At 39.9% G+C, this 24,990-nt stretch overlaps 1 protein-coding gene across 1 annotated transcript in view; it reads left to right on the top strand.

Moving 5' to 3' along the window:
- The window catches only part of LOC120444328 (lachesin), a 278,432-nt gene that overhangs the window by 41,058 nt on the left and 212,384 nt on the right, over positions 1-24,990 (top strand). The window contains exon 2 of the mRNA XM_039623884.1: positions 4,586-4,828. Coding sequence (XP_039479818.1) covers positions 4,708-4,828 — 121 coding nt within the window. The 5' untranslated portion in view covers positions 4,586-4,707. The remainder of the gene's footprint in view (positions 1-4,585; positions 4,829-24,990) is intronic.

The following is a 24,990-nucleotide window of genomic DNA, read 5'->3' as shown; positions in this document are numbered from 1 at the left end:
AAGATTAAAAAAAGTAAATACAATAACGATAATTCCAGGCCTACTCCCGAGCATGATACTCATGTTATGCCTCCTATTGACAATAAATAAAAACAAAACCTATAAGTAACCCCTAAACAGGCCAAAAACGGCTACCTAATCTTTCAAACCGGATCAATAGATTAACCGATAAACCATGAATATCATTACTTAGCTATTAACTTAACTAAAACCGAAAAACCTTATAAAGAACCTATCAAAAAAACTCAACCTTTTAATAACTTACCACAAATTCAGTAACTAGTAGAAAAACAGGGAAATTAACGGTATAAGAATTGTAAAACGTAGTAAACGCGGTTTTGCTAACTTTATGGGAACAATTTACAAATACTTATTCGGTACTTTAGAGAAAGAAGTTAAAGAAGAATTACAGCAACAAATAACCGACATCTCTAAAAATAATGTTCAAATAAGCCAACACGTAATAGATGTCATTTATCAAGGAATCGAATTGACTAATCATTTAGGTAATAAGGAGAACAAATGATAGCTTTTATAATTTTCAACCTACAAGAATTCACTGAATACAATAATTACATAGAGCTTGGTCTGCAGCTGACACGCTTAGGTATTTTTAATCTAAAAATCTGAAAAACTAATACCCCACATTCCAAGAGATATAATCAAAACACCAGTTTTTGAAATAATACTATACCCAGACGAAAAAGTTACATACTAACCGAAACAATACATGACAAATATTTTTCACACAATAAACAAATCTACACAGCAAGTTCTCAAAGCTTGGTTATAAATAAACTATATAACTGTATAACTGGTATACTAAACCAGGACCCAACAAATTGTATATACAGTAAAACACATTCTGATTTCGATATAAAATACGAAGATTTAATTAATATAATAATATAATTACAAATTAGAACCTTCCCAAGACTATCCCAAACCAAAATTGTATCAATAGAGAAACTATAATAGAAGACAATAATATGATAAAAAGCATTTAATTGTTCTGTTCAATTAGAAGAAATACTAATTACCAACACAATGTTAGACTGTACTCAAACTATCTATGTAAACAATGATGTAAAAAAACTTAAACCACTCGAAAACATTGACAGAAAGAAAGAGATCAGACGAAACAAGATCTTTTAAATAATAACACTTACAACATTAATCATAATAGTTATAATATTTATTTTATTTATTTATAAATATAAAACTATAGCCCAAAAGTTTATTGTAAAATTAAAAAAAAAACCTTAAAAAAAAAATATATTATAGTAAACTCATAATACGCCTGAGGACAGGCTTTTTTCTTAAGGATGGAAAAGTAACATATCCATTCAACTCCACAACCACACACACTATTGTAACATTAATTTTTAATTTTAATTTTTAAGTACAAAATGTAATCAAAGATTGAGAGCCCTTCGATTAAGCTTAGTTGTCATTTACGCACAGCGTCATGTTCCAGAGTCTGTACTCTTAGGCGTGCCAACGTCCCTTAAACATTCGATCACTTGACGAGCCAACTAAAATAACAAAAACTTCCGCCCACGCAATCGTCTCAGCATTCTCCAATTACTCCTATTTTTCGAGAGCTTCTATCTCCACGGAAGAAAAGACGTTTATAACTTAATTCTCTTAAACTTCGCTTTTAAGCTATCTCGGTCTGAATTCGTATATATACATATAATAGTCTTTACTTCTTTCAGAATCTTATACATTCATGTGTAAATTGTAAATTATGTATAGGTGCAGGGTATCATAACAGGGTATGCTGTCACCTCACTGCTTTTTCCCGCGATTAACTACTTCCTTCTTATCGTCCGATTGCGGTGTGGTCCAGCGGCGCACAGTGGCGCCTTAGATACTTTTGGGTTACAAACATCTTAACTCTTGAACCAGTTAAGATATTTTTAAAATTTTTTAAAATGAATAGTAGTTTTAGTACCTTTTGATTAAGTGGTAATACTATATGGTGTGATAAATAGTCGAAAATTAATGTTTTTGGAGGCAGTTTTCTCAATTTTTATCAAATTTCGACAAATACTTTTCATTTGTTTTCTCTGAAAATGCTAATATGGTACATATTTAATGTTTTAAAAACAAAAAATAAATACATTTTAAAGAAAATTTTTTTTAGTTTTTTTATTGGTTATTTTGTCAATTTTTAATCTATTTTTATCAGGTAGCTAAAATGTATGCACTTTTTGTTCAAAATAATCATTCAATTTTACTTCATTTAATATTTTTGAAGAATAATTATTCATTATACATTCATTTAAAATCATTACAAAGTCGGGGTTTGAAAAACAAGCCGACAATACAATAAAATTTCGAACTGTTGCAGAATTTGCACTAAGCCGCGCGATTTTTACGCTGAGTTGAAAGTATCTTTTGCCTTGGAAATTCGCTGTGGGACGTCGGGGGACCCGATCTCTTTTGAATATGATAAAGAACATATTCAAGAACAACACCTCATACTCCAAACACATAAGTCGGTGTAAGATCAATGTACTTCGGTAAAACAGGTACTCCTGCACGTGCAAAGAATATTATACATTTATTCTACCTTGGTTTTACCGCGATTTAATGACCCTTTCCATAGAGACCATAACCAAGGTGGTCCGATACACATTATACCTAAAAATCGACCGCAAAGTCCGAATTTTCTACAAAAAAACTGTTTTTTTTGCAACCCAAAAAAAATTAAACTTTGAACACGTGTAACTTCTAAAACACTGAACCGATTTGAATAATTTTTTGGACTCAACCCTTTTGAACTATTACCTGTCGAATGCAATATCCCATGCAAGTCGTTTCACATTTTCATTAGCCTTGTAAATTTCTCTCGATTTGCCAAAAATCATTTTTACCACGCCCACTCTATGGCCCACAAACCAACAAAAGCTGTCATTGTGGAAATTTCTCCTTCGAATTTCCACTAGCTGAGTAACGGGTATCAGATAGTAGGGGAACTCGACTATAGCGTTCTCTCTTGTTTTTGTTTATATTCTTTTAAAATTGGTCGCATAAACTAATCAAGAAATATACATAAATGAGAAAAGATAAACCTAAATTTGACTACAACTAGTACATATTCTAAATACTTTTGTCTTAAAAATTTTAAGGGCGACAGTGAACGAACGCTCTCGTTCTCAAATTATTCGTTCTTCAGTTTTCTGAGTGTATTTAAAATTTTAAATACCGTTAGATGCCCATTTTATTCTAATTCACATTCATCACCCAAATACAAATGTTTTTTCTTACTTCTATATTTTTTAGATACAATCGACAATATAAATAACAAGACAGAACGCTAGAGTCGAGTTCCCGGGCTATCTGATATCCGTTACTCAGCTAGTGGAAGTGCTACGGCGAGAAAAAAAGATTTTTGGCAAATCGAGAAAAAATTTACAAGACTAAAAAAATGTGAAAAATATCGAAACATTTTTCAAAAGTGTGGGCGTGGCACTTTTAGGCGGTTTGTGGGCGTTAGTGTGGGCGTGGCAACATGAATCGACAAACTTGTACTGCGTCTATGCCTCTTAAGTCTGTATGATTAATCTCAACTTTCTAGCTTTTGTAGTTCTTGAGATCTCGACGTTCATACGGACATGGCCAGATCGACTCGGCTATTGATCCTGATCAGCAATATATATACTTTATATGTTTGTTAGTTTTGTAAATTTCTATCGATTTCCAACAAAAAAATTGCCACGCCTGCAGCTAAAAATTTGTATTTTTTTATTTATTATCTTTTTTTCAAACTTTTACAGATAATCAAATATAGCATTCTCTCTTGTTCTTTTAAATTTTTGTATATTTTAAAACTTGAAAAAAAAATTCCTTCCTGCCTGTTACATACTTTTCAACGAATCTAGTATACCCTTTTACTCTACGAGTAACGGGTGTAAAAAGGTCCAAAGCTATAGGAAACGAAAAACGACACATTATGCTAAAAATAAAAATACGCGTTAGAAAAAAAGAAATTTCCATCAACTACACCATGGTATCCTGCAAGTATCGAACTTTCCCTAAATCAACATTAAAATATATTATATCGTTTTCCATCTTTGCTTTGGGAACATCATAAGTCTTATATGAAACTTATCTGTGGTAAAATGTATTGGTCCCAGAAAATTTAAGTATGAGACTACGTTAAAAAAGAACAAATCTTTCCCAGAAGAATTATCGCTAAGTTTTTAGGACACCGGTGGACACACCAAAGAGACCTATGAAATACCGTCCTAAATTCTAAAAAAATTCTAAATTTGCCTTCAACTATATTAGTTTAATTTTTACAGTTAAATACCATACAATGGTAATTATCTCATTTTACCCAGTCGACAAGACATTAATGTTAAGGTTTTTTAGGAAAATTGTTCTTTCAAATTGACGATATGGTCAATCAAAATTTCAAAATTCTTCCAGTATCGAGAAACAGGCTTGTAGTAGTTGAGGAAATTTACTTTATTGTTCTTTATATTTTTAGAAATTTTTAGAAATAAGAAATATTTTTTTGCAGTTACCGAAAAAAATGCTTGGCTTAATTACTAATTATGAATTTCAATTTTAGGCTTTATTTTAGGATGCCACAAACAAAAATGAAATCTTGGGATCACCTCTAATTTCTATAACTTATTTTGCAGTTATAAGTATATATTGTACCTGAATATTTTTGAAGCCATCGATATTCATATGTTGAAAAAAAAGACTGCTGGGATAAAAATGTGCGACAGAGTTAAAGCTTGTGGTATAGTTTTAATTCTGATCATGGCGATAAACATAACTGAAAGCCACGCCGTGCCTCATATAAATGGTAAATATATATACTTGAACAACATAATCATCATTTATTTACATCATTTATCTTTATTTTTATAACCGTACTCTTAGAGTAAAAGGATATACTAGATTCGTTGTATATAAAGTATATATATTGTGGATCAGGATCAATACCCGAGTCGATATGGCCATGTCTGTCTGTCTGTCCGTCCGTATGAACGCTGAGATCTCAGGAACTACAAAATCTAGAAAGTTGAGACTAAGCATACAGACTCCAGGTACATAGACGCAGCGCAAGTTTGTTGATTCATGTTGCCACGCCCACTGTAACGCCAACAAACCACCCAAATCTGCCACGCCCACACTTTTGAAAAATGTTTTGATATTTGTATTTGTATTTTTATTTGATTTTTTGTATTAGTCTTGTAAATTTCTATCGATTTGCCAAAACACAATTTTTCCACACCCACTCTAACGCCCACAAACCGCTAAAAACTGTCAGTGTTGAAGACTCCTTCGCACTTTTACTAGCTGAGTAACAGGTATCAGATAGTCGTGGAACTATAGTCGACTATAGCGTTCTCTCTTATTTTAATTTGTGTTACTTCTTATTCGTAGAATAAAACGGTAGAAGAAGATAAGATAGAAGAAAGCGTGTCCGAACCTAAAAAGGGTATATATTCCTGTAGATATGTTCTCGATCAGGATCACTGTACAAGTCGATCTGGCCATGTCCGTCTGTCCGTTCGAATGGAATTCGAGAATTCGGGAACTATAAAAGCTGGAAGGTTGAGATAAAGCATGTTGATTCTAAAGAGGTGGGCAACCCACAGAACGCCAAATATCTATTTATGTTAATGATATTGTTTGCCTGTAAATTTCTATAGATATGTCACGTCAACTTAAGTGCCCTCAAACCGCCTAACCACAGATATTAAAATAACAAGATGAGTAGCGCCATACCAGATGAGTGGCTCCAGACTCTCTCGATTTTTTTCCCAAGAGCTATAGAGAGAGAGCGCTCTAGAGCAAACAGCCCTCTTGTACGCATATAGCGACAGTCGACCACTGTATGTGCGAAAGTTAACTGGAGTCACTGACTGCTTAAGCACTGCTTGATGCAAGCACATCGGAGCTTTCGAGAGAAGAGCTAAGCTTTGCTGAAGAACGTAGGGTGAAGTTAAGAGATCTAATTTGTTATAGGCAGTCGATATGAGGAGATTAAAAGCGTCGGTCATCGCCACGCACAGACGATTTCGAATGAAGACACCTAAATCTAAAACCTATGATATCAAAAGGAGACAACTAAATCTAAAATGCACTACATTACACGGAGAAACACAACAGCTGAAGCAGATCTCCTCAAGCGGCGATTAAAATAAAAAAAAACTATATATTTCAAAATATTACACAAGTTGTAAGTACAACGACCCTTGTCATACTCACGTGAAGGGTATAAAGTTATAGATTGATGAGCGACAGTGATAAAGAGAGCGACGTCTTAATATCAAGTTGGAATAGAATATTAAAAGGGACTAGTCAAGTAGAAACCGCCAGAATGGAATTATCAGCAGATAAACTGAAAGCAATAGTATTATGTGCCCGTCTACCTAAGCAAGAAGAGTTGTCGACGTTGAGACAGGGCGATATGACACTAACCGAATTTTATGATGAGGTAGAGAAAAAATGTACTCTGCTTACAAATAAGACTATAATGACGTGCGATAAATCCTTGGCATCTACACTCAATAAAAAGTATAGGGCTGACGCGTTACGTGTATTTATAATAAGCAAAAGTCATTGAGCGATATCCTGTTTGCCAAAGGAGCCAAGGACTTACCAACAGCCCTTGTTCTAGAACAGGAGATTGAGTCAAGCCACGAGCGTTCAAAGAGTGAACCATTTAGCCCAAGAAGAAGATCTATAGGAGTTAGATGAACATGATTATGAACAGGGGGCAACAACTTAAGAACATAACTCAAAAGAATTTACAGTTAAGTCTCTTCATGGTTAAACACGGTACATTGTTGAACTTTTTAACAAGACTGTTCCCTTCTTCTTTCTACCGGACCTCTCAAGCTTTGATGCCTTTTTAGATTTTGCCACGCTTACGCAGATGAATGCAACATTGGACTTGAAATAAAAATATTACAAACTGAAAACTCAGTCGAACCAATTAAATTTGTAAAATGTAATAGCGTTAATTTCTCAGATATAAAAGACATCGCAGTACCAAACCAGATAGCCGACAAATCCAACATAAAAAGGGTACAGATGAGAAGGGAAATAAGAAAATAGGATGGTTATAGACTTTCGGAAGCTAAACTCAAAGACAGTGGACTACAAATACCCGGTTTCAAATACCCTATCAAATTTGAAAAAAGACAGATTTTTTACCTAACTAGATCTAAAGTGAGGATTTCATCAAATCCTACTTGCAGAAAATGATAGGGAAAAAACCGCATTCTCAGTTGCACATGCAAGTTCTGTAGACTTTCCTTCGGTCCTAAGAATGCACACATTATTTTTCAACTTGCCAAAGACGACGTACTCAGGCCCTTAATAGGAACGACTTGAGGACTCTCTGAATCATATTTGTTGGGTACTAGATAGACTACGTGAAGCCAACATGAGGGTGTCTAAGGAGAAATCGAACTTATTTAAGGAAAGTGTCGAATATTTGAAATTTGTTGTATCCAAAGACCGCATCACAACAAATGCTAAAAAAGTATAGGCTATCCGTAACTATGAAGAACCCACCAATTTGTTCAACGTTAGATCCTTTTTAGGGTTAGCAAGGTGTTATCTCTGTTTTATAAAGAACTTTTATAGATCGACCTTTGAATGAACTCGCTCTAAAAAGACACCCATTATTTTAGATGATAAGCAACGCTCTGCATTTAAGAAACTTAAGAATATCTTAGTTTCCGAAAATTTTATGCTACTTTACCCAGACTACACAAAGCCTTTTGATTTAACTGCGGATGCTTTTTTGGCCTGGGTGCGGTTTTATCACAAAACAGCAAGCCTAATACGATGATATCTAGATCCTTAAAGGGTAGAGAGCTTGGTTTCGCAACAAACGAACGAGAGCTTCTAGCCATTGTATGGGCTTTAAAAGCATTACCAAAAATCGGAATATTTACACGTACGTTTGCAGTGTCAGATAGAAACACAAATGCTAAAATCAAAAGGTGGAAGGCATTTATAAAAGATCATAAGTCAAACATTTTATATAAGCCAGGGAAGGATAACCATGTCGCAGACGCACTATCCAGGCAGGCCGTCTACGCTTTAGAAAGCCACCTCCAGTCAAATATGGCTACCATACATAGCAAAATTTTGCTATCATACACAAACAAAATAGTCGACAAGCCGGTCAACTGCTTTAGAAACCAAATAATAATAGAAGAAAGCTCAGCGGATAATACTCGAACCTTTATTATATTTGGTAACAAGTCAAGGGACGTGATACAATTCGTAAATAGAGAATCGTTAGTAGGCAAAATTCGCGATGTAGTTAAACAGGATGTTGTGAATGCAATATACTTCGAATTGCCCATACTGGCATTCATCCAGAGCAGACTGATATAAGAGTTCCCGGCAACGACTTTCGGGCATACAAAAAAATTGGTGATTGCCATTTATAAAGAGAAAAAAAAAGAAATTATAACCATTAAACACACACGGGCGCACAGGCCAGTGCAGGAAAACGGTAAACATATTCTACAAAAATGTCACAGCTGGCAGCCAGTATAGTAGGTAACTGCCTGGTTTGCCAAAAAGCCAAATACGTACGTCACCCGCAAAAACAAGTCCTTTGGAGAACGCCTATTCCTTCACAAATCGGCGGGACAGGAGATATTTCCTGACCTGTATAGTAAATTCTAAAATTTGCAGTCGTACAACCCATAGGTTCTAGAACGATGGCCGACATAGAGCCCACAATAATGCAATTAATGAACCTCTATCCAAACGCAAAGGACAAAATTTGTGACAATGATCCATCTATAAACTCTGACTCAATCAGGTCACTTTTATCAAATCGGTTCAATGTTCAAGTGGAAAATTGACCACCCTATCATAGTAGCTCAAACGGACAGGTAGAAAGGACCCACAGCACATTGTGGAAATACGATGCCTAAAACTAGAAAAAGGAATTGTTGATATGGTAAATCTCATACTTCAAGCAACCGTGGAATACAGAAAAACAGTACAGTCAATCTCAGAAAAAATTGACAGAGCACAGGAAATACAATTAAAAAGAATTAATAAATCAAGATGTGACAGATTTTTCCAGGTCGAGGACCCTGTCTTTGTAAAGCAAAACAAACGGCTCGGAAATAAACTAACCCCACGCTACAAAAATTTAAGCGGACATTGGGACAAGTGTCTTTATAGAGGGGAAGGTAATACATAAAAATAATTTACGTTAGGATTAATATTTTTTATGTTTAAGTCCGTCATTTATATTTTAGTAGTGTCAATTTGCCAAAAGGTTTCTTACCTTATATCTTACCTATAACATAATAAAAAAATGTAATCGTCAAGCGATGTACATTATTATATATTATCACTTGATAGTTAACAATGGCTTTGGAGTTTATACAATTTGTATTCTATAATTATTTAAACAAAGCGTTAAAGAAAGTTCTTAAACCTTACTGGCATAAACGATATATACGATTGCGGCAACCGGAGAGAATTAATCGACAACTCAATCACCAAAATACATTGAGCTCTCCGCCACCAAAGACTCTATTCAACTTGCGCATTGTGACGACACTACAAAATCACCAAGGCCAACGTCAAACAAAGCACGGATCGCCAGAATTCCCGTTCATCATCAACCGTATAATTTAAAACAAGAGAGAACGCTATAATCGAGTTCCCCGACTATCTGATACCCGTTACTCAGCTGGTGAAAGTGCGAAGGAGAGTCTTAAACACTGACAGTTTTTGGCAATTTGTGGGCGTTTGGGTGGGCGTGGCAACAAGTTTTTTTGCAAATCGATAGAAATTTACAAGACTAATACAAAAATGAAAAAATATCAAAACATTTTTCAAAAGTGTGGGCGCGGCAGCTTTGGGCGGTTTGTGGGCGTTAGAGTGGGCGTGGCAAAAAGTTTTTTGGCAAATCGGTAGAAATTTAAAAGACCAATATAAAAATGAAAAAATATCAAAACATTTTTCAAAAAAGTGGGCGTGGCAGCTTTGGGCGGTTTGTGGGCGTTAGAGTGGGCGTGGCAAAAAAATGTTTGGCAAATCGATAGAAATTTACAAGACCAATACAAAAATTAAAAAATATTAAAACATTTTTTAAAAGTGTGGACGTGGCAGTTTTGGGCGGTTTGTGGGCGTTAGAGTGGGCGTGGCAGCATGAATCGACAAACTTGCGCTGTGTCTATGTACCTGTAGTCTGTATGCTTAGTCTCAACTTTCTAGCTTTTGTAGTTCCTGAGATCTCAGCATTTTTACGGACGGACTGACAGACGGACATGGCCATATCGACTCGGCTATTGATCCTGATTAATCAATATATATTCTTTATATGGTCGAAAACGCTTCCTTCTGCCTGTTACATACTTTTCAACGAATCTAGTATACCCTATTACTCTACGAGTAACGGGTATAATTAAAGTTTTTACATGGTGGAACTCGGTCAAAAATAATATAGATTTTAAGTCTATAAACTTGTGAAGTAATGGGCAATTTTGTCAAATTTACAATGCATCAAATTTAATATGCTTAATCTCAACTTTCTAGCTTTAGTAGTTCCTGAGATCTCGACGTTCATACGGACAGACAAACGGACAGACGGACATGGCCAGATCGACTCGGCTATTGATCCTGATCAAGAATATATATACTTTATATGGTCGGAATCGCTTCCTTCTGCCTGTTACATACTTTTCAACGAATCTAGTATACCCTTTTAATCTGCCAGTAACGGGTATGGCCATGTCCGTCTGTCTGTCCGTCCGTAAAAACGCTGAGATCTCAGGAGCTACAAAAGCTAGAAAGTTGAGACTAAGCATACAGACTACAGGTACATAGACACAGCGCAAGTTTGTTGATTCATGTTGCCACGCTCACTCTAACGCCCACAAACCACCCAAATCTGCCACGCCCACACTTTTGAAAAATGTTTTGATATTTTTTCATTTTTGTAATAGTCTTGTAAATTTCTATCGATTTGCCAAAAAAATTTTTTTCCACGCCCATTCTAACGCCCACAAACCACCAAAAACTGTCAGTGTGGAAGACTCTCCTTCGTACTTACACTAGCTGAGTAACGGGTATCAGATTGTGACAAGGCCACGATTTACACCCGGGCAACAGCAAGCTTCATAAGCGAAGAGCTGGTGGACAAGCTGGCTGCCCGTGGAGCGATTATAAGGATACGACGGCACATTAGGATGGCAGATGGAAGGTGCGGCGAAATCAACGCAAAGCTCGAAATAGGAGTGGAGCTCGGCAAAAGGCCATGAGCCTGCTGATATTACCAGGGATAGTGGATGCGTTGGTGCTGGGGTGGAATTTCCTCACGGAAGTCGGGGCCGAGATCAGGTGCGCCGGTCATGAAATCTGGTCATGAAGTCTGCCAAAGGCAGACACAACGGGTGGCTCGAGGAGAAGTTGTCGGTCGCAGTAGTCCAAAAGGACGGCTTCACTCCATGACCGGAACATCTAGTATAGCCGAGCACACGATAACCATGAAGGATGATAAACCAATTAAGCAGAGATACTACCCCAAGAATCCAAAGATTCAAGGGGAGATCAATGCAAAGGTGGATGAACTTCTGGAGATGGGAATGATTGAGCATTCAAGGAGCCCGTACAGCTCATTATAGTCATGGTGAAAAAGAAAACGGGAAAAAGGAGACTATGCGTGGACTTCAGGCAGATAAATGAGAAATCCATAAAGGATGCCTACCCGATGCCACGGATAAACTACATCCTCGACCAACGAAGGGAGGCGCGCTTCATAAGCAGTCTGGACCTGGACAAGGGATAGGCACGGACCCAGAAAAGGTAGCAGCCATAGCCCAGCTAGAGCCACCGTCATCGGTCCGAAAGCTGAGGCAATACCTTGGAGTCGCATCGTGGTACCGACGTTTCGTGCCTAACCTCGCGCGCATTGTAAGGCCACTCAACGACCTCCTCCGCAAGGGTACCAAGTGGACATGGTCACAGGACCACCAGCAAGCCATCGAGGAGGTAAAAGCCAGATTGGTTACCGACCCAGTCTTGGCGTGCCCCGACTTCGGAAAAATGTTCATCCTGCAAACGGACGCCAGTGACTACGGGATTGGCGCGATCCTTACACAGGACACAGACGATGGCGAAAAGATCATTTCATACTCCAGCCGGACCCTAAACGGAGCCGACAAGAACTACTCAACAACAAAAATGGAGTGCTTGGCTATTCGGAAGCTAACGCCGTACCTTGAGGGCTCCCACTTTAAGGTAGTGACGGATCATATGGCACTGAATTGGCTGAACAACATAGAAAGCCGTTCGGGAAGAATTGCCAAATGGACGTTGGAGTTGCAGCAGTATGACTTCGAGGTAGCATATAGGAAAGGCCAGTTGAACGTGGTAGCAGATGCTTTATCGAGGCAGCCACTGCCAGAGTCGGTCTCAGCAGAACTCGAAATATTGAGAAGAACGCACGACAAAGATGCCGAATCAAAATGCAGCTGGATCACGGAAATGCGAGAGAAGATATGGGCACATCCTCAAAAGTTCCCAGACTACGTATGGGAGGGTAGCACCCTCCCCGGCCTTTCAAGAAGTTCCTTAGCGACATGGGAGTAAAGCAGAAGCTTACGGCGCCGTACACCCCGCAGGAGAATCCGACGGAGAGAGCCAACCGCACTGTGAAGACAATGATAGCGCAGTTTGCCGGGCAGAACCAGAGGAATTGGGATGAAAGATGGCCCGAAAACATGCTGGCTGTGAATTACAGTGTGTCAGATTCCACAGGCTACTCTCCGGCATTTTTGACAAAGGGCCGAGAGCCAAGATTACCGAACGTACTCTATGACAGAGAAACTCTAGGTACAGGAAGGCAACCACAGAAGGAAACGCTGAGAAGATGTAAGAGATCTTCGAGATTGTGCGGAGGAACCTAGAGAGGGTGTCCCAGGACCAAGCAAGGCATTACAGCCTGCGGAGGAGGCAGTGGAAGCCAAGGATTGGTGAAGTGGTGTGGGCCAAAGAGCACCATTTATCAAAAGCGGCTGAAGGGTTTGCGGCCAAACTAGCTCCGAGGTTCTATGGGCCGTACCAAATTGTGGATTTCATATCGCACCGGAAAAAACAAAAAGGAACGCTCGGTACACGTCAGCGACCTAAAGCATCAGGGTTGGGAGGAGAATGATGACGAGAGCGCAGTTGCGGATTTAGCGGAAGAAAGCAGGGAAGGCATGCAGGAAAACGACAATACCTGAGAACGGACGGGGTTCGGCAGCCTTTCTAGCGTCAGCCCGAGGCGAGAGTCAACGGAGGCAGACTGCGAGTCCGACAACCATTACAGCGTCAGGCCAAGTCGACAGCCAACGGATGCGGACCAGAGTATTGCCTCGACAACCACCACCAGGGAAGAGTAAGGTCACAAACGGTGGAAATGTTGAGAATGACAGCACCTGAGAACAGACTTGGCTCGACAACAGTTCTAGCGTCAGGCCAGGGCGAAAGTCAACGGGCGCAGATTACGAATCCAACAACCGTTCTAGCGTCAGGTCAAGGCGAGAGTCAGTGGAAACGGACCACGAGCGAACCAGAATCCTGCCTCAACAACCGCCACCAAGGGTAGGGAAGGTCTACAGCAGCGGAATGGGCAAGGACGACAATACCTGAGAGCGGGCAAGACCCGACAACCGTCCTAGCGTCAGGCCAAGGCAAGAGTCAACGGGTGCAGACAGCAATTATAGCAGTTATAGCGTCAGGCCGAGAGTCAACGGAGGCAGACCACTAGCGAAACAGAATATTGCGCCAATGGACATAACCGAGCAAAGCGGGACAGAGGGAAAGGAAGGCGAAAGAATGACCGTTTATCCGTCTAGTTTCCGACAGAGTCAACAGCCCCAACACCTGGGAACGAGGATCCGATCCGGCTCAGGTCAGAGAAGACAATGAGATTGCGCAACCGTTCAATAAGAATGCCGTTCAATTTTTCCCGAGGAAACAGGAGAGACGGTACAAACCAAGGGAACGGTACCGTAAAGTTAGGCGTCGAGAGTTGGAAGACACAAGAACGCCAAAAACGCAAGAACGGTGACAGCCAAAGAGGAGGCGCGAAACCGAGGTTTGGTGGAGACGTTGGCAGAGGGTTCGAGACACAAAAAGTTCGACAACCACCATGGATACACGCACTACGGAGCAACAATCGAGGCTAGCCGTTCTGGAAAAGAGGGCCTGGGGACTCAGGAGGCCCAGGAGTGCGGTAGACAACCGGATCCTTCCGGGGGTCGTGCCGGTCTTCGAGGAGGCGTGGCGGAACCCTAGAAGGAGCGGAGAAACGTCGGAGGCGATGGCAGTCGCCAACGTGAGAATGCGGAAGTTGGAGGCCGACCGGCTGATGGCGATTAAAGCCCCGTAAGCGGCACGGTTGGCGGCCCGCGAGGAGTACGAAGCCGCTAAGGCGGCGCGCATCCGTATGCAGCAGCGGGCGGCCATGCACGAGGTGCAAAACAGGTCGAGGAGCAAGGAGGAGTCCGAGAGGAGGTGGCGCCTGGAGCTCCAAAAGGCGGAGGCAGAGAAGCAAGCGGCTTGGAACGTAGTCGCCTGGAAGGAGGAGGAAGCACTCGGTCAGGAGGAAAGGGAGGTACCCGCTACCCCGCGGTACGAAGTACCCCCCGAAGTAGCGTCACAGAAATTCGAATGGGCGGCAAAATTTGAAAAGGAGGTACGAGGAACATACTGGATAGAGATCGGCGCTGTGGAACTCGAGATGGAGGTTTGAGCGTCAACGAGATCTCAGGAATGTTCCGCGGTAACTGCAAGGCCGGATTTGAATTTTCCCGAAGAAAGGGGGAGATGCGAGGAGTTGAAACTCCGCACAAATGCGGATGGTGATCGCATGAGGAGGGCCTGCCGTTGCCAGTTACGCATCATTTCAACGTGTAGTAAGAGCAGTGCGAAACCTGGCGAAAGAGAGTTTGGAGACTCTGAGCTGGAGAAAGAGAGTTTGGAGACTCTGGAAGTTGAGAAAGAGAGTGTGGAGACTCTGAAATTATAGAAAAGAGAGTTTGACGAGTCAGAAGGTTTAAAGGCGAGTAACGGGATAAGTAGAACTTTGGACCGGGCCAAGGGTAAAATCGTGGTCTTTGGATCCGGAGATTTGAGAGCAAAGGGATGAACCGTTAAAGGAGGCCCCTATAAGAAGACCGAACGCTGGAAGCGGGACAGTCAACGAGAACCAGTCAACAACGTAAGAACGAAGTCAGCAGAGGAGCCACAGCCGTGGTAGTCAATAAGGAGCAAGATCGCTACCTCAAGACATTCGGGACAAGGAAAGTCTCCGAATTGAAACGCAGGTAGCTGAGGTCCAATACGACGCAGCACGGGTAGCCCAGAGGCATTCAACAGGCAAAGACAAACCAAGGAGGGCACAGGAAAAACGACAGGAAGTGCGGTGTAGACCCGGTGGACCCTGTAGGATACCGAGTACTTGAACCAGGCGATAGCCTAGGTGTGTCCGAGTGATCCAAGCCCGCGGTGTTCCGGCGCCACCAGACCGATCCAGACGTGGGGTTGGCGTGTTGCTGTTCCACAGCGTTTGCCTTGGGGATCACAGGCAAACTTCTGCCGTGAGTCTGCGTAAGACAACAATTCTCAGCCCAAGTGACGAGCGCCTAAGAACGAAGGTCAGCGCCGCTCAGAACGACGAAAGCGGCGAGACAGAGGAACGAGGCCGGTGGACAATCCAGCCCTACGGCCGGATAATCAGATTTCTTTGTAAGTCCAAGCACGAATAAAGACCCAAGAAGGAAAACTGCATGTGTTATTTCTGGTAACCGGGTGATCGCGTTATACTATAAATTTGGTGGGACGAACGTGTCTGAACGTCGTGCCCAAAAAAATCAATTTAGCAATAAACAAGTTTATATTTAATTTTTAAATAATTATTTTTTATAAAATATTTTTTAAAATATTGTTTTTGATAGAATTGAACTTTGAAACTGATAGACAAAAAAGCAAGCTAAATAAAATATCAAAACAGTTTTCAAAAGTGTGGACATGGCTGTTTTGGGCGGTTTGTGGGCGATAGAGTGGGCGTGGCCAACAAACTTGCTTTGCGTCTATGTATCCGTAGTCTGCATACTTAATCTTAACATTCTAGCTTTTATAGTTCCTGAGATTTCGACGTTCATACGGACGGACGGACAGGTGGACAGACGGTCGAAAACGCTTCGTTCTGCCTATTACATACTTTTCAACGAATCTAGTATACCCTTTAACACTACGAGTAACGGGTATACAACTGAGTGATCATTTTAACATGTTAAAAAACATTTATGTAATTGAACAAGAGAGAACGCTATAGTCGAGTTTCCCGACTATCTGATACCCGTTACTCAGCTGGTGGAAGTGCGAAAAAAGTTTTTTTGCAAATCGATAGAAATTTACAAGACTAATACAAAAATGAAAAAATATCAAAACATTTTTCAAAAGTGTGGGCGTGGCAGTTTTGGGCGGTTTGTTGGCGTTAGAGTGGGCTTGGTAACATGAATCGACAAACTTGCTCTGCGTCTATGTCTCTGGAGTCTGCATGCTTAATCTCAACTTTCTAGCTTTTGTAGTTCCTGAGATCTCAGCGTTCATACGGACGGACAGACAGACGGACAGACGGACGGACGGACAGACGGACATGGTCATATCGACTCGGCTATTGATCCTGATTAAGAATATATATACTTTATATGGTCGGAAACGCTTCCTTCTGCCTGTTACATACTTTTCAACGAATCTAGTATACCCTTTTACTCTACGAGTAACGGGTATAATTAGTCCAATATATCCAAAAAGCAATAGTTAGAAAACTTGCTTAGTTGGGGAACATGGAATTATTTTATTTTAAATATTTTAAGTCCTCTCGAACGTTATAAGTATAAATATGCTTCCTGAGTACCAATTAAATATTACATATATTACATATTATTAATAATAATTTAAGTAGATAGCAAATTCAAGTTCAAGTTCAAGTTCAGCCTATTTGTAAGATCATAAGACTTTGAAGATTCACATATAAAACCTATAAGAATCTAAAGCAGCTGAAAGGGTACTACCATCTCCTTGAGTCAGACAGAACTCGACAAAGAATATGCAAGTCGACAATAACCGAATGTCCGATGACCAGTTCAGCGGCCTCAATAGGTTACAAAAAAGTCCTACTCCAGTTACGGGCACAGTTCACCGAGGGGGTATTGATAGGGTAATTTAGAAATATGACTCCAAGGGGCAACACTAGGCATAAAAGACCAATGCCCAGAGTAGCTCAGGAAAAGCTGTAAGCCGGTATAAAAAGACCTCAGCCCACCGAGAGTCTCGAGATTCAATTCTCGAGATTCCCTTTGCGAGATTCGATCCTCGCGATTCTATTCTCGGGAAGCCTTTCATCGGGCGGTATCATACTCAAGTGCAGACTGTCTCAAACGCCAGGTACTTCGGTTCGAGCGAGAACTCAATCCTGCACTAACCGCCAGGATACCAGGACTTGGACTGGAAGGATCAAAGACCAGCATAGGGAATACTCTTGAAGAAAACTGCAATCCTACCGACTGCGCCAAATCAAAGGCATCTGATACACCGCCAATTTGATCACAGTGTTGATCACGTCACGGAAGTGACGTGAGATACTAGATGTGTAACATACACTGGAGTTCTACGCCGTGATGTTAGTGTTGCTGGCACTATTAAAACTAGTAAGGATCTACCAGCGATCAGTGCAGCGGGATCATCACCATACCCTGGAAAGGATCTTATCCAGTATTCCGCAATACCAATAGTGCAAAGCCCGGGAAACGGAGTCCGCTCAACAGATATGAGGACTGAAAACTCATTAAAGTAATCTGAGAATCGGGTAGCGGGTAACGTTTCTGTTCGACTTTCAAATTATTGTATGTATGTATGAATGTATGTATGTATAATTCCATCAGTATATATAGCATCATCCAGGATCCAACGCGTTGAGATCTTATCGCTCCGGATTAAAGTGGGGTAAGTTTGACGGAACACTGTTCCCGTGTTTTCTCTATATTTTTTTATATGCAAATTAAAATTGTTGTTAAAAAATTAATTTATTAATGATAAACTTTTTAAACTTATAGAATATTACAAGACACTATTATCGGATTTTATCTTAGATCGTTCTCGATCCGATCTCGAAACAGACTGACATTTCGATTCTAATTCCAGACCCAATCAACCTAGGCCAGAAGCTTTTATTTTTAAATTTCTTGAACTTTCAATAATGTTTAGAATAAAAGTTTGATGCCGAAATTATTTCTCTGCGTTGTGGAATTCAGTTATGCTGACCGATGCAGTTTGATTGAAGCCCATTCTAAGAGTTTGATTATTTATCTTAGCGGGTAGCTAAGCGCTGGCAAAGGCAATGTGAAAAGCAAAGACAAAGGAAATGCCTTCTAGATTGAAATTTAAAATTTGTTTATAAACTGGGATAGAGTGTTTACGGGTTGAATAACTTGCATATATTCTAGTGCCAATTTCATTTTTATACGATTAGTAAAAATATTTATATTTTTGCATTAATAATAAAGGGTGTCCCGTATAAAAAAAATGTTTTATTGTTAGCCTCTTTCAGGAAATATATTTCATTAGTAGGCATTTTACGTTCAATGTTCAATTTTGTTTAAATAAAAAAACTTTTCAGCGGCGAGTATCCGCCTTGTTTTTGATATGCAAAGACATGACCCCTTAGAGCGACGTTTGTAGTCGTGAAAGGCCAACAATTTTTGTTGACGTACGCACCGTTGTCCGGTGATGAATACAAAATACATTATAAATACAACAAAATGAGTAGGTAAACATTTCCAAAAGAGGTGCTGATGCGCGAAGTGGAGTAGGTCAGAAACGTTTGACGGACAACCTTGAAAAAAGGGGATCGTATTGCGCGGCCCGCGACGATCCATCAGGCATGAGGACGCATGAAGGGGAGAGAATGTGGCCGAAACATTGCCCGATAGTTTTACGATCAGGGTACAGATTAGCTTGTGGGGCAGTAAGGACTGCTGACTAACGAACGGTACGAACTTTTACAGGCTCTTCTACTATTTATTTTCGTTATGTTTGTTATGTCGTACGGCTCGAATCGCGGGAAGATAGACAGTAAAATACGAGGAAATATATATATATATATGTAAGATCTAAGAATATGTTAAATACGTTAGTATCGATCGGCAGAGAGTCAGAATTAGAGATAATAGGATAAAATCTATTATAGTCAGAACATAATACTCTGTATTTATCATGCCACTCATAATTAGATCTAAATTGATTTAAAATTAACGGTTCGTAATTTCTAGTAAATCTGCTTGGAACAGTGAAGTTTAGCCGACTAACCAAGTCGGGACTATCAACTTCACCACGAATAAGGTTAAAAATAAATACTAAGCATCGTTGTACGGTTAGCTAAGTTAAATAACATAAGTCTAAGGTTTGCATCCCAATTAAGGCGTCGTAAGGCAAAAAAAAAAAAATTCTTTTGAACCGATTCAATTCGGTCCGATTAAACTTCATATCGTTGACTCCAAACAGGTGATCCATACTCGAGGATCGGACGGACTAGAGATGTAAATAAGGTTTTGGTCATTTATAATTTGGTCATTTTATAAAACCAAGCACACCCCTGGCCTTATTGACAATACCCGAAATATGGTCTGAAAATTTAAGTTTAGGGTCCAGAAGAGCACCAAGATCATCAACATGTGTTATTCTGTCCAAAGAGCACCCACTTAGAGTGTAAGTTGGCACAACAAAAGGTCATAACTTTACACTTAGAGCCCTTTAAGTTTAATACGTTATCACGGCACCAGGTTTGAAATCTATCTAGATCGGATTGTAAGTACACGCGAATGCTTTATTATTAAGGGAAGGTCGTTAATAAATAAGGTAAAAAGGAGCGGACCTAGGTGGCTCCCTTGTGGGACACCGGATGTGACTCGGAGAATACAAGAAAGAGAATTTTTAAGGAGGACCCGTTGCGTCCTGCCATTCAGATAACTTGGAATCCAATTTAGGAGATCAACAGGGAAACCTAATAAATCAAGTTTTTTTATTAAAAGTGAATGATTAACAGAGTCGAATGCTTTAATAAAATCCGTATAGATGACATCTGTTTGAAGATTGTTTTTAAAGCCCTGTATTACGAAGGAGGTTAGCTCAAGAAGGTTAGTAGTTGTTGATCTTCGTTTCATGAACCCATGATGACATGGTGATATAATAGACCTACAAAGGTGCTGCAAATGAGCAGTGATAACGTTTTCAAAAAGCTTAGGGATAGCAGACAATTTGGAGATTCCTCTGTAATTGCTTGCATCCGATTTGCTACCTTTTTTATGGAGAGGGATCACAAAGGCCTCCTTCCATATTTGGGGGAACTGAGTAGATTCCAAAGATAATTTAAACAGTTTTAGTAAAGGTTTGCACAAGGCTTCCGCACAGAATCTAAGCACACAGCCAGGAATTCTTTCGGGACCTGGCGAATAGACAGGCTAAACTCGCTGAAGATCATAAAGCAGTGAGCTTTCGTTTAAAGTGGGACAGAATATTAAATTTGACTTTGATACCGCGTAAGAGTAAGGTCGTTCGGAATGAGGTAACGTAGAATATGTGGTTTGAAAAAACTTGGCAAATAGATCGGCTATTGCCTGATACCGAAGTATTTTCAAAAAATAGCGAGGAAGGGTAACTAGTTGTTTTGCGCTTAGTGTTAACGAAATTATAAAACTGTTTGGATCCTGTGCGAACTGGAACTTACAACGGTTTAAATAATTCTTATAACACTGAGCATTAAGCACGGTAAAATTTAACCGAGCACTTACATATTTAGACAATATAGATTGAGAACCGGTATTTTTAAATTTTATATAAAGTCTGGACTTAACATTTCTTAGATGTGTTAACTCTTTATTAAACCAAGGAGGTTTGTTAGAGGTAGACGGATAGTACATCGGAACACAAGAGTTGAAGAATGATTTAATTGCATTATAAAAAATATCTATGGCATCGGCCATTATGTTGCAAGAATATAGATCGGACCAATTAAAGCCAGATATAAAAAGATTTACCCTCTGAAAGTTTGCCTTACGAAAACAATGAATTCGTTTGGTTGACTTTTCTGGCCTCTCTTTTATTACGGTACCTGTGTCGATTGTCACCTCGAAAGTTGGATAGTATGGATCTTCTGGTTGACTAAGAGGTGCTACTCTAGTCAGAAACACACTTTCAGGACTTGAAACAAAACATAGATCCAATAAACGACCAAGAGAATTTCGAATATAATTACCTTGCGACAACGATATTTCGAGCAAGCCGTCAATAAAGTCATGCTGTGCTGTAGGCAGAAGAATTTTCGACTGTTCTTCTGTGGCCCACTTAGTGCCTGGTATATTAAAGTCACCTAGAACAACTAGTTGGTCCCTATCGGACAGTCTATTTGAAACGGATATTTGGATAGCAAACAAATGGTTTATATATTCAGGAAATTCAGAAGACGGCGGAATGTAAGAGCTCGTAATATAAACATTGCTATCAGAAAATGGCAGCCTTACGCATAAGAATTCTAAGTTATGGAACTCATCAAATAGTACCTCCTCTGACGTGAGGGTAGACCTAACAGCAATTAGGACTCCAACACCCCTCCTGGAGGGACGATCGTGCCTGTATACTATGTACATACCTGGGAAAACTTCAGAGTTAAGAATCTCCGGTTTTAACCAAGTCTCTGTAAACACAATAACATGGGATGCAAACGAAAGGCTATCTGAATACAAATAGTTCGCTTACTACACAAGCCTCTTACATTTTGATAACAGATAGAGAGACTAGATTTTAGTTTTTTGAAGATGAAAAATTTGAAGTTGAAGAGGAGGATGGGACAGTAATCTGGCCACGTTAGCGAAGTTTAATACCCACGGGCCCTTTTTTTACCCGTTACTCGTAGAGTAAAAGGGTATACTAGATTTGTTGAAAAGTATGTAACAGGCAGAAGGAAGCGCTTCCGACCATATAAAGTATATATATTCTTGATCAGGATCAATAGCCGAGTCGATTTGGCCATGTCCGTCTGTCCGTCTGTCCGTCCGTCTGTCCGTCTGTCCGTCCGTCTGTCCGTCCGTATGAACGTCGAGATCTCAGGAACTACAAAAGCTAGAAAGTTGAGATTAAGCATACAGACTCCAGAGACATAGAAGCAGCGCAAGTTTGTCGATTCATGTTGCCACGCCCACTCTAACGCCCACAAACCGCCCAAAACTGCCACGCCCACACTTTTGAAAAATGTTTTGATATTTTTTCATTTTGGTATTAGTCTTCTAAATTTCTATCAATTTGCCGAAAAACTTTGTGCCACGCCCACTCTAACGCCCACAAACCGCCCAAAGCTTCCACGCCCACACTTTTGAAAAATGTTTTGATATTTTTTCCTTTTTGTATTAGTCTTGTAAATTTCTATCGATTTGCCAAAAAACTTTTTGCCACGCCCACTCTAACGCCCACAAACCGCCAAAAACTGTCAGTGTGGAAGACTCTCCTTCGCACTTCTACTAGCTGAGTAACGGGTATCAGATAGTCGGGGAACTCGACTATAGCGTTCTCTCTTGTTTTTATTTTTATTCTTCGCTTCGAACTTTTTCACCACCATACCATCCGGCCAAAAATCAAAAGTCGAGAATAGCTCATAAGAGACAGTTATCTTAAAAGATGAGATGTCTCTAGCGTAAGAAAAGTTAAGAGTTAAAGTAAAAAAGTTAAATTTTTCCACCTTTATGTTGTCGGGTTTTGTTTTGTCTTGTATATAAGACAATACATCAAAAGATGTTTGATCAGGGGAAAGCCAAGGGTTTTGGCACTGCAGGTTGTATTTCTGAAGTGCCAACTTGTGGTGGTAAACTATTCGGGATGTGTGGAATCACCGGTTGAGAAACCTGCCGATCTAAGCAACATTTGAGGGTTTGCTGCGATCGTCAACTGGTCAGCTGTGGAGTCCTGTTGATCGCTTGCCGGAGGTTGCGGGGCATTTCCCTTAGCCAGCCTACCACCAGCGGCTTTCTTGCGCTTTGGAGATTCCTCTAATAGCTTGAGGCTATTAAATTGTGAATCTAGCGTGGAAAGAAGATCATCAGCTCGACGAAAACTATCTCTAGCCCCGCCAAAACTGCTGATCAGTCCTTTTAAGCCACTCTTAGTTTGGCGCATAAAGAGTTTCATTTTAATTGCAACTCCTAGGCAAGTACACAACAGTATTTTAGATTAGGGCCTTTTGCTAGGTCATCACTTGTTCGGCCGTTGAAGCCAGCGCACTTAGTGTGCACCAATCTATCACATAGCCAACAGGTCATTTTTGACTTCTCAGGCTTTATTACCTGACTGCATTTGTTATGGAAGCATACAACATTGGATTCCATATTTAATTGGGGTTTGACCACTGTACCAAAAGACAACATCAAAAATGTACCGCAAGAGCGCAGTCTGCACTTTAGGATTTTGTATGGGAGAGCGAGAGAGCGGGAGAGCGGGTACACCGTGCGGTTAAGTACAAAAACAACACCAAACAGCACAACGAACAACGCACGAAAGAGAGAGTAAACAAAACGCAAAGACAGAAAGAAAACAGATTGAATTAATTTATTAAAATAATGCACAAATCACAAAAGATTAACTCGCGAAGCGAACGGCACTTTAACTAGTACTGATTACGAAATTGAATTATTTAAGAATATATTAAAATCCACCGCTGGTTTTGGCAAAACAAAAATAAATTCGGAGAGCAGAAAAAAAACACGACCGTTCGCTTTGAAGCTAGAAAGTTTATGTGTTAAGTACCAAGATCCCACGACCCAAAATCGACGAGCTTTCGCTGGCAACCTGGTGCCTGAACATCGCATGCTCCTCCCTCGACCTTAGTCCTTACCCAGGTCACGGGCACTAATACGCCGACGTAACATAATATAACATAACATAATTATAACGAAATTGAGCAATTTGATTTCGTCTCGAAAATTGTCTTCTAACACCAGTAAGCTTACTTACGAAATTTCCTGCCTATTGTTTTTACTCACACAATTAAGTGAATTATATTTTTAAATTTTTTTGCTGGCAAATTAACAATTTGACAATTTACAATTTTGGCAACCAAACAAGGTTCTGCACAGTCTAAAGCCCATGTTCTAATGCCTTTGGCCTAATAGTCTCACGCTTACACTTTTAAAAAATGTTTAGAATGTTTGTTATTTAAAAAAGAATTTCTCCCACCAAGTTTGGGTTATTAATCTTACGATTTTTGTACAGTTGCTTGCAAACTTCGATGCTATCTATGGTTACCCAATTCAGTTGGCAATTATACTGTTTTGAGAGTTCGACACTCCGAAAAACTGGGCCAGTTCTTCATGGAATTTATTTCTCACAGCAGACTATAATAACTAATGATTATAGTAGGAATAAACAAAGTTCCTATGTCTTTTCAAATGTTTGCTTATCATGGCTACTCTTCCCATAATATTTTTAAATTATCATTCTTCCTCGAGAACAAGAACAACCAAACCTTTTCTTAATGAGTTAAAGTCCCGAGTACCTATTTAATAAATCAAAAATTGGGAGTGTTCTAGGTAGCTAGTCTGTAAAACTTTTGTCAATGATGCATACAAAAACGCTAAGATCGCTCCGAAATGAACAATCAATAAAGTAAGCTGCGTGTGACGAGGATCTATTTTGGATCTTATAAATTGGGTGTTTAGAGTTGAGTATTCGCAACCTTATTTAAATCTTCTTCAGGCACCAAGTACGGGATAACCACGTAAACCAGGCATGGGCGCACGTATGGCGGATGCTAACCGAACATCGTTTTCCACCACCCAGGGATGACCACTACGGCTACCATATTGGAGAATCTTATTTTCCGGCTGAGCCGATGTCCATGTGCCGATAAACCCACGTGCGGATCAATCAGTA

This window comes from Drosophila santomea, chromosome 2L (genome assembly GCF_016746245.2).
Source record: "Drosophila santomea strain STO CAGO 1482 chromosome 2L, Prin_Dsan_1.1, whole genome shotgun sequence".
NCBI classification, from domain to species: Eukaryota; Metazoa; Arthropoda; class Insecta; order Diptera; family Drosophilidae; genus Drosophila; species Drosophila santomea.
The sequence above is the reverse complement of the archived record's forward strand: the minus strand, read 5'-3'. Positions and strand labels throughout refer to the sequence as shown.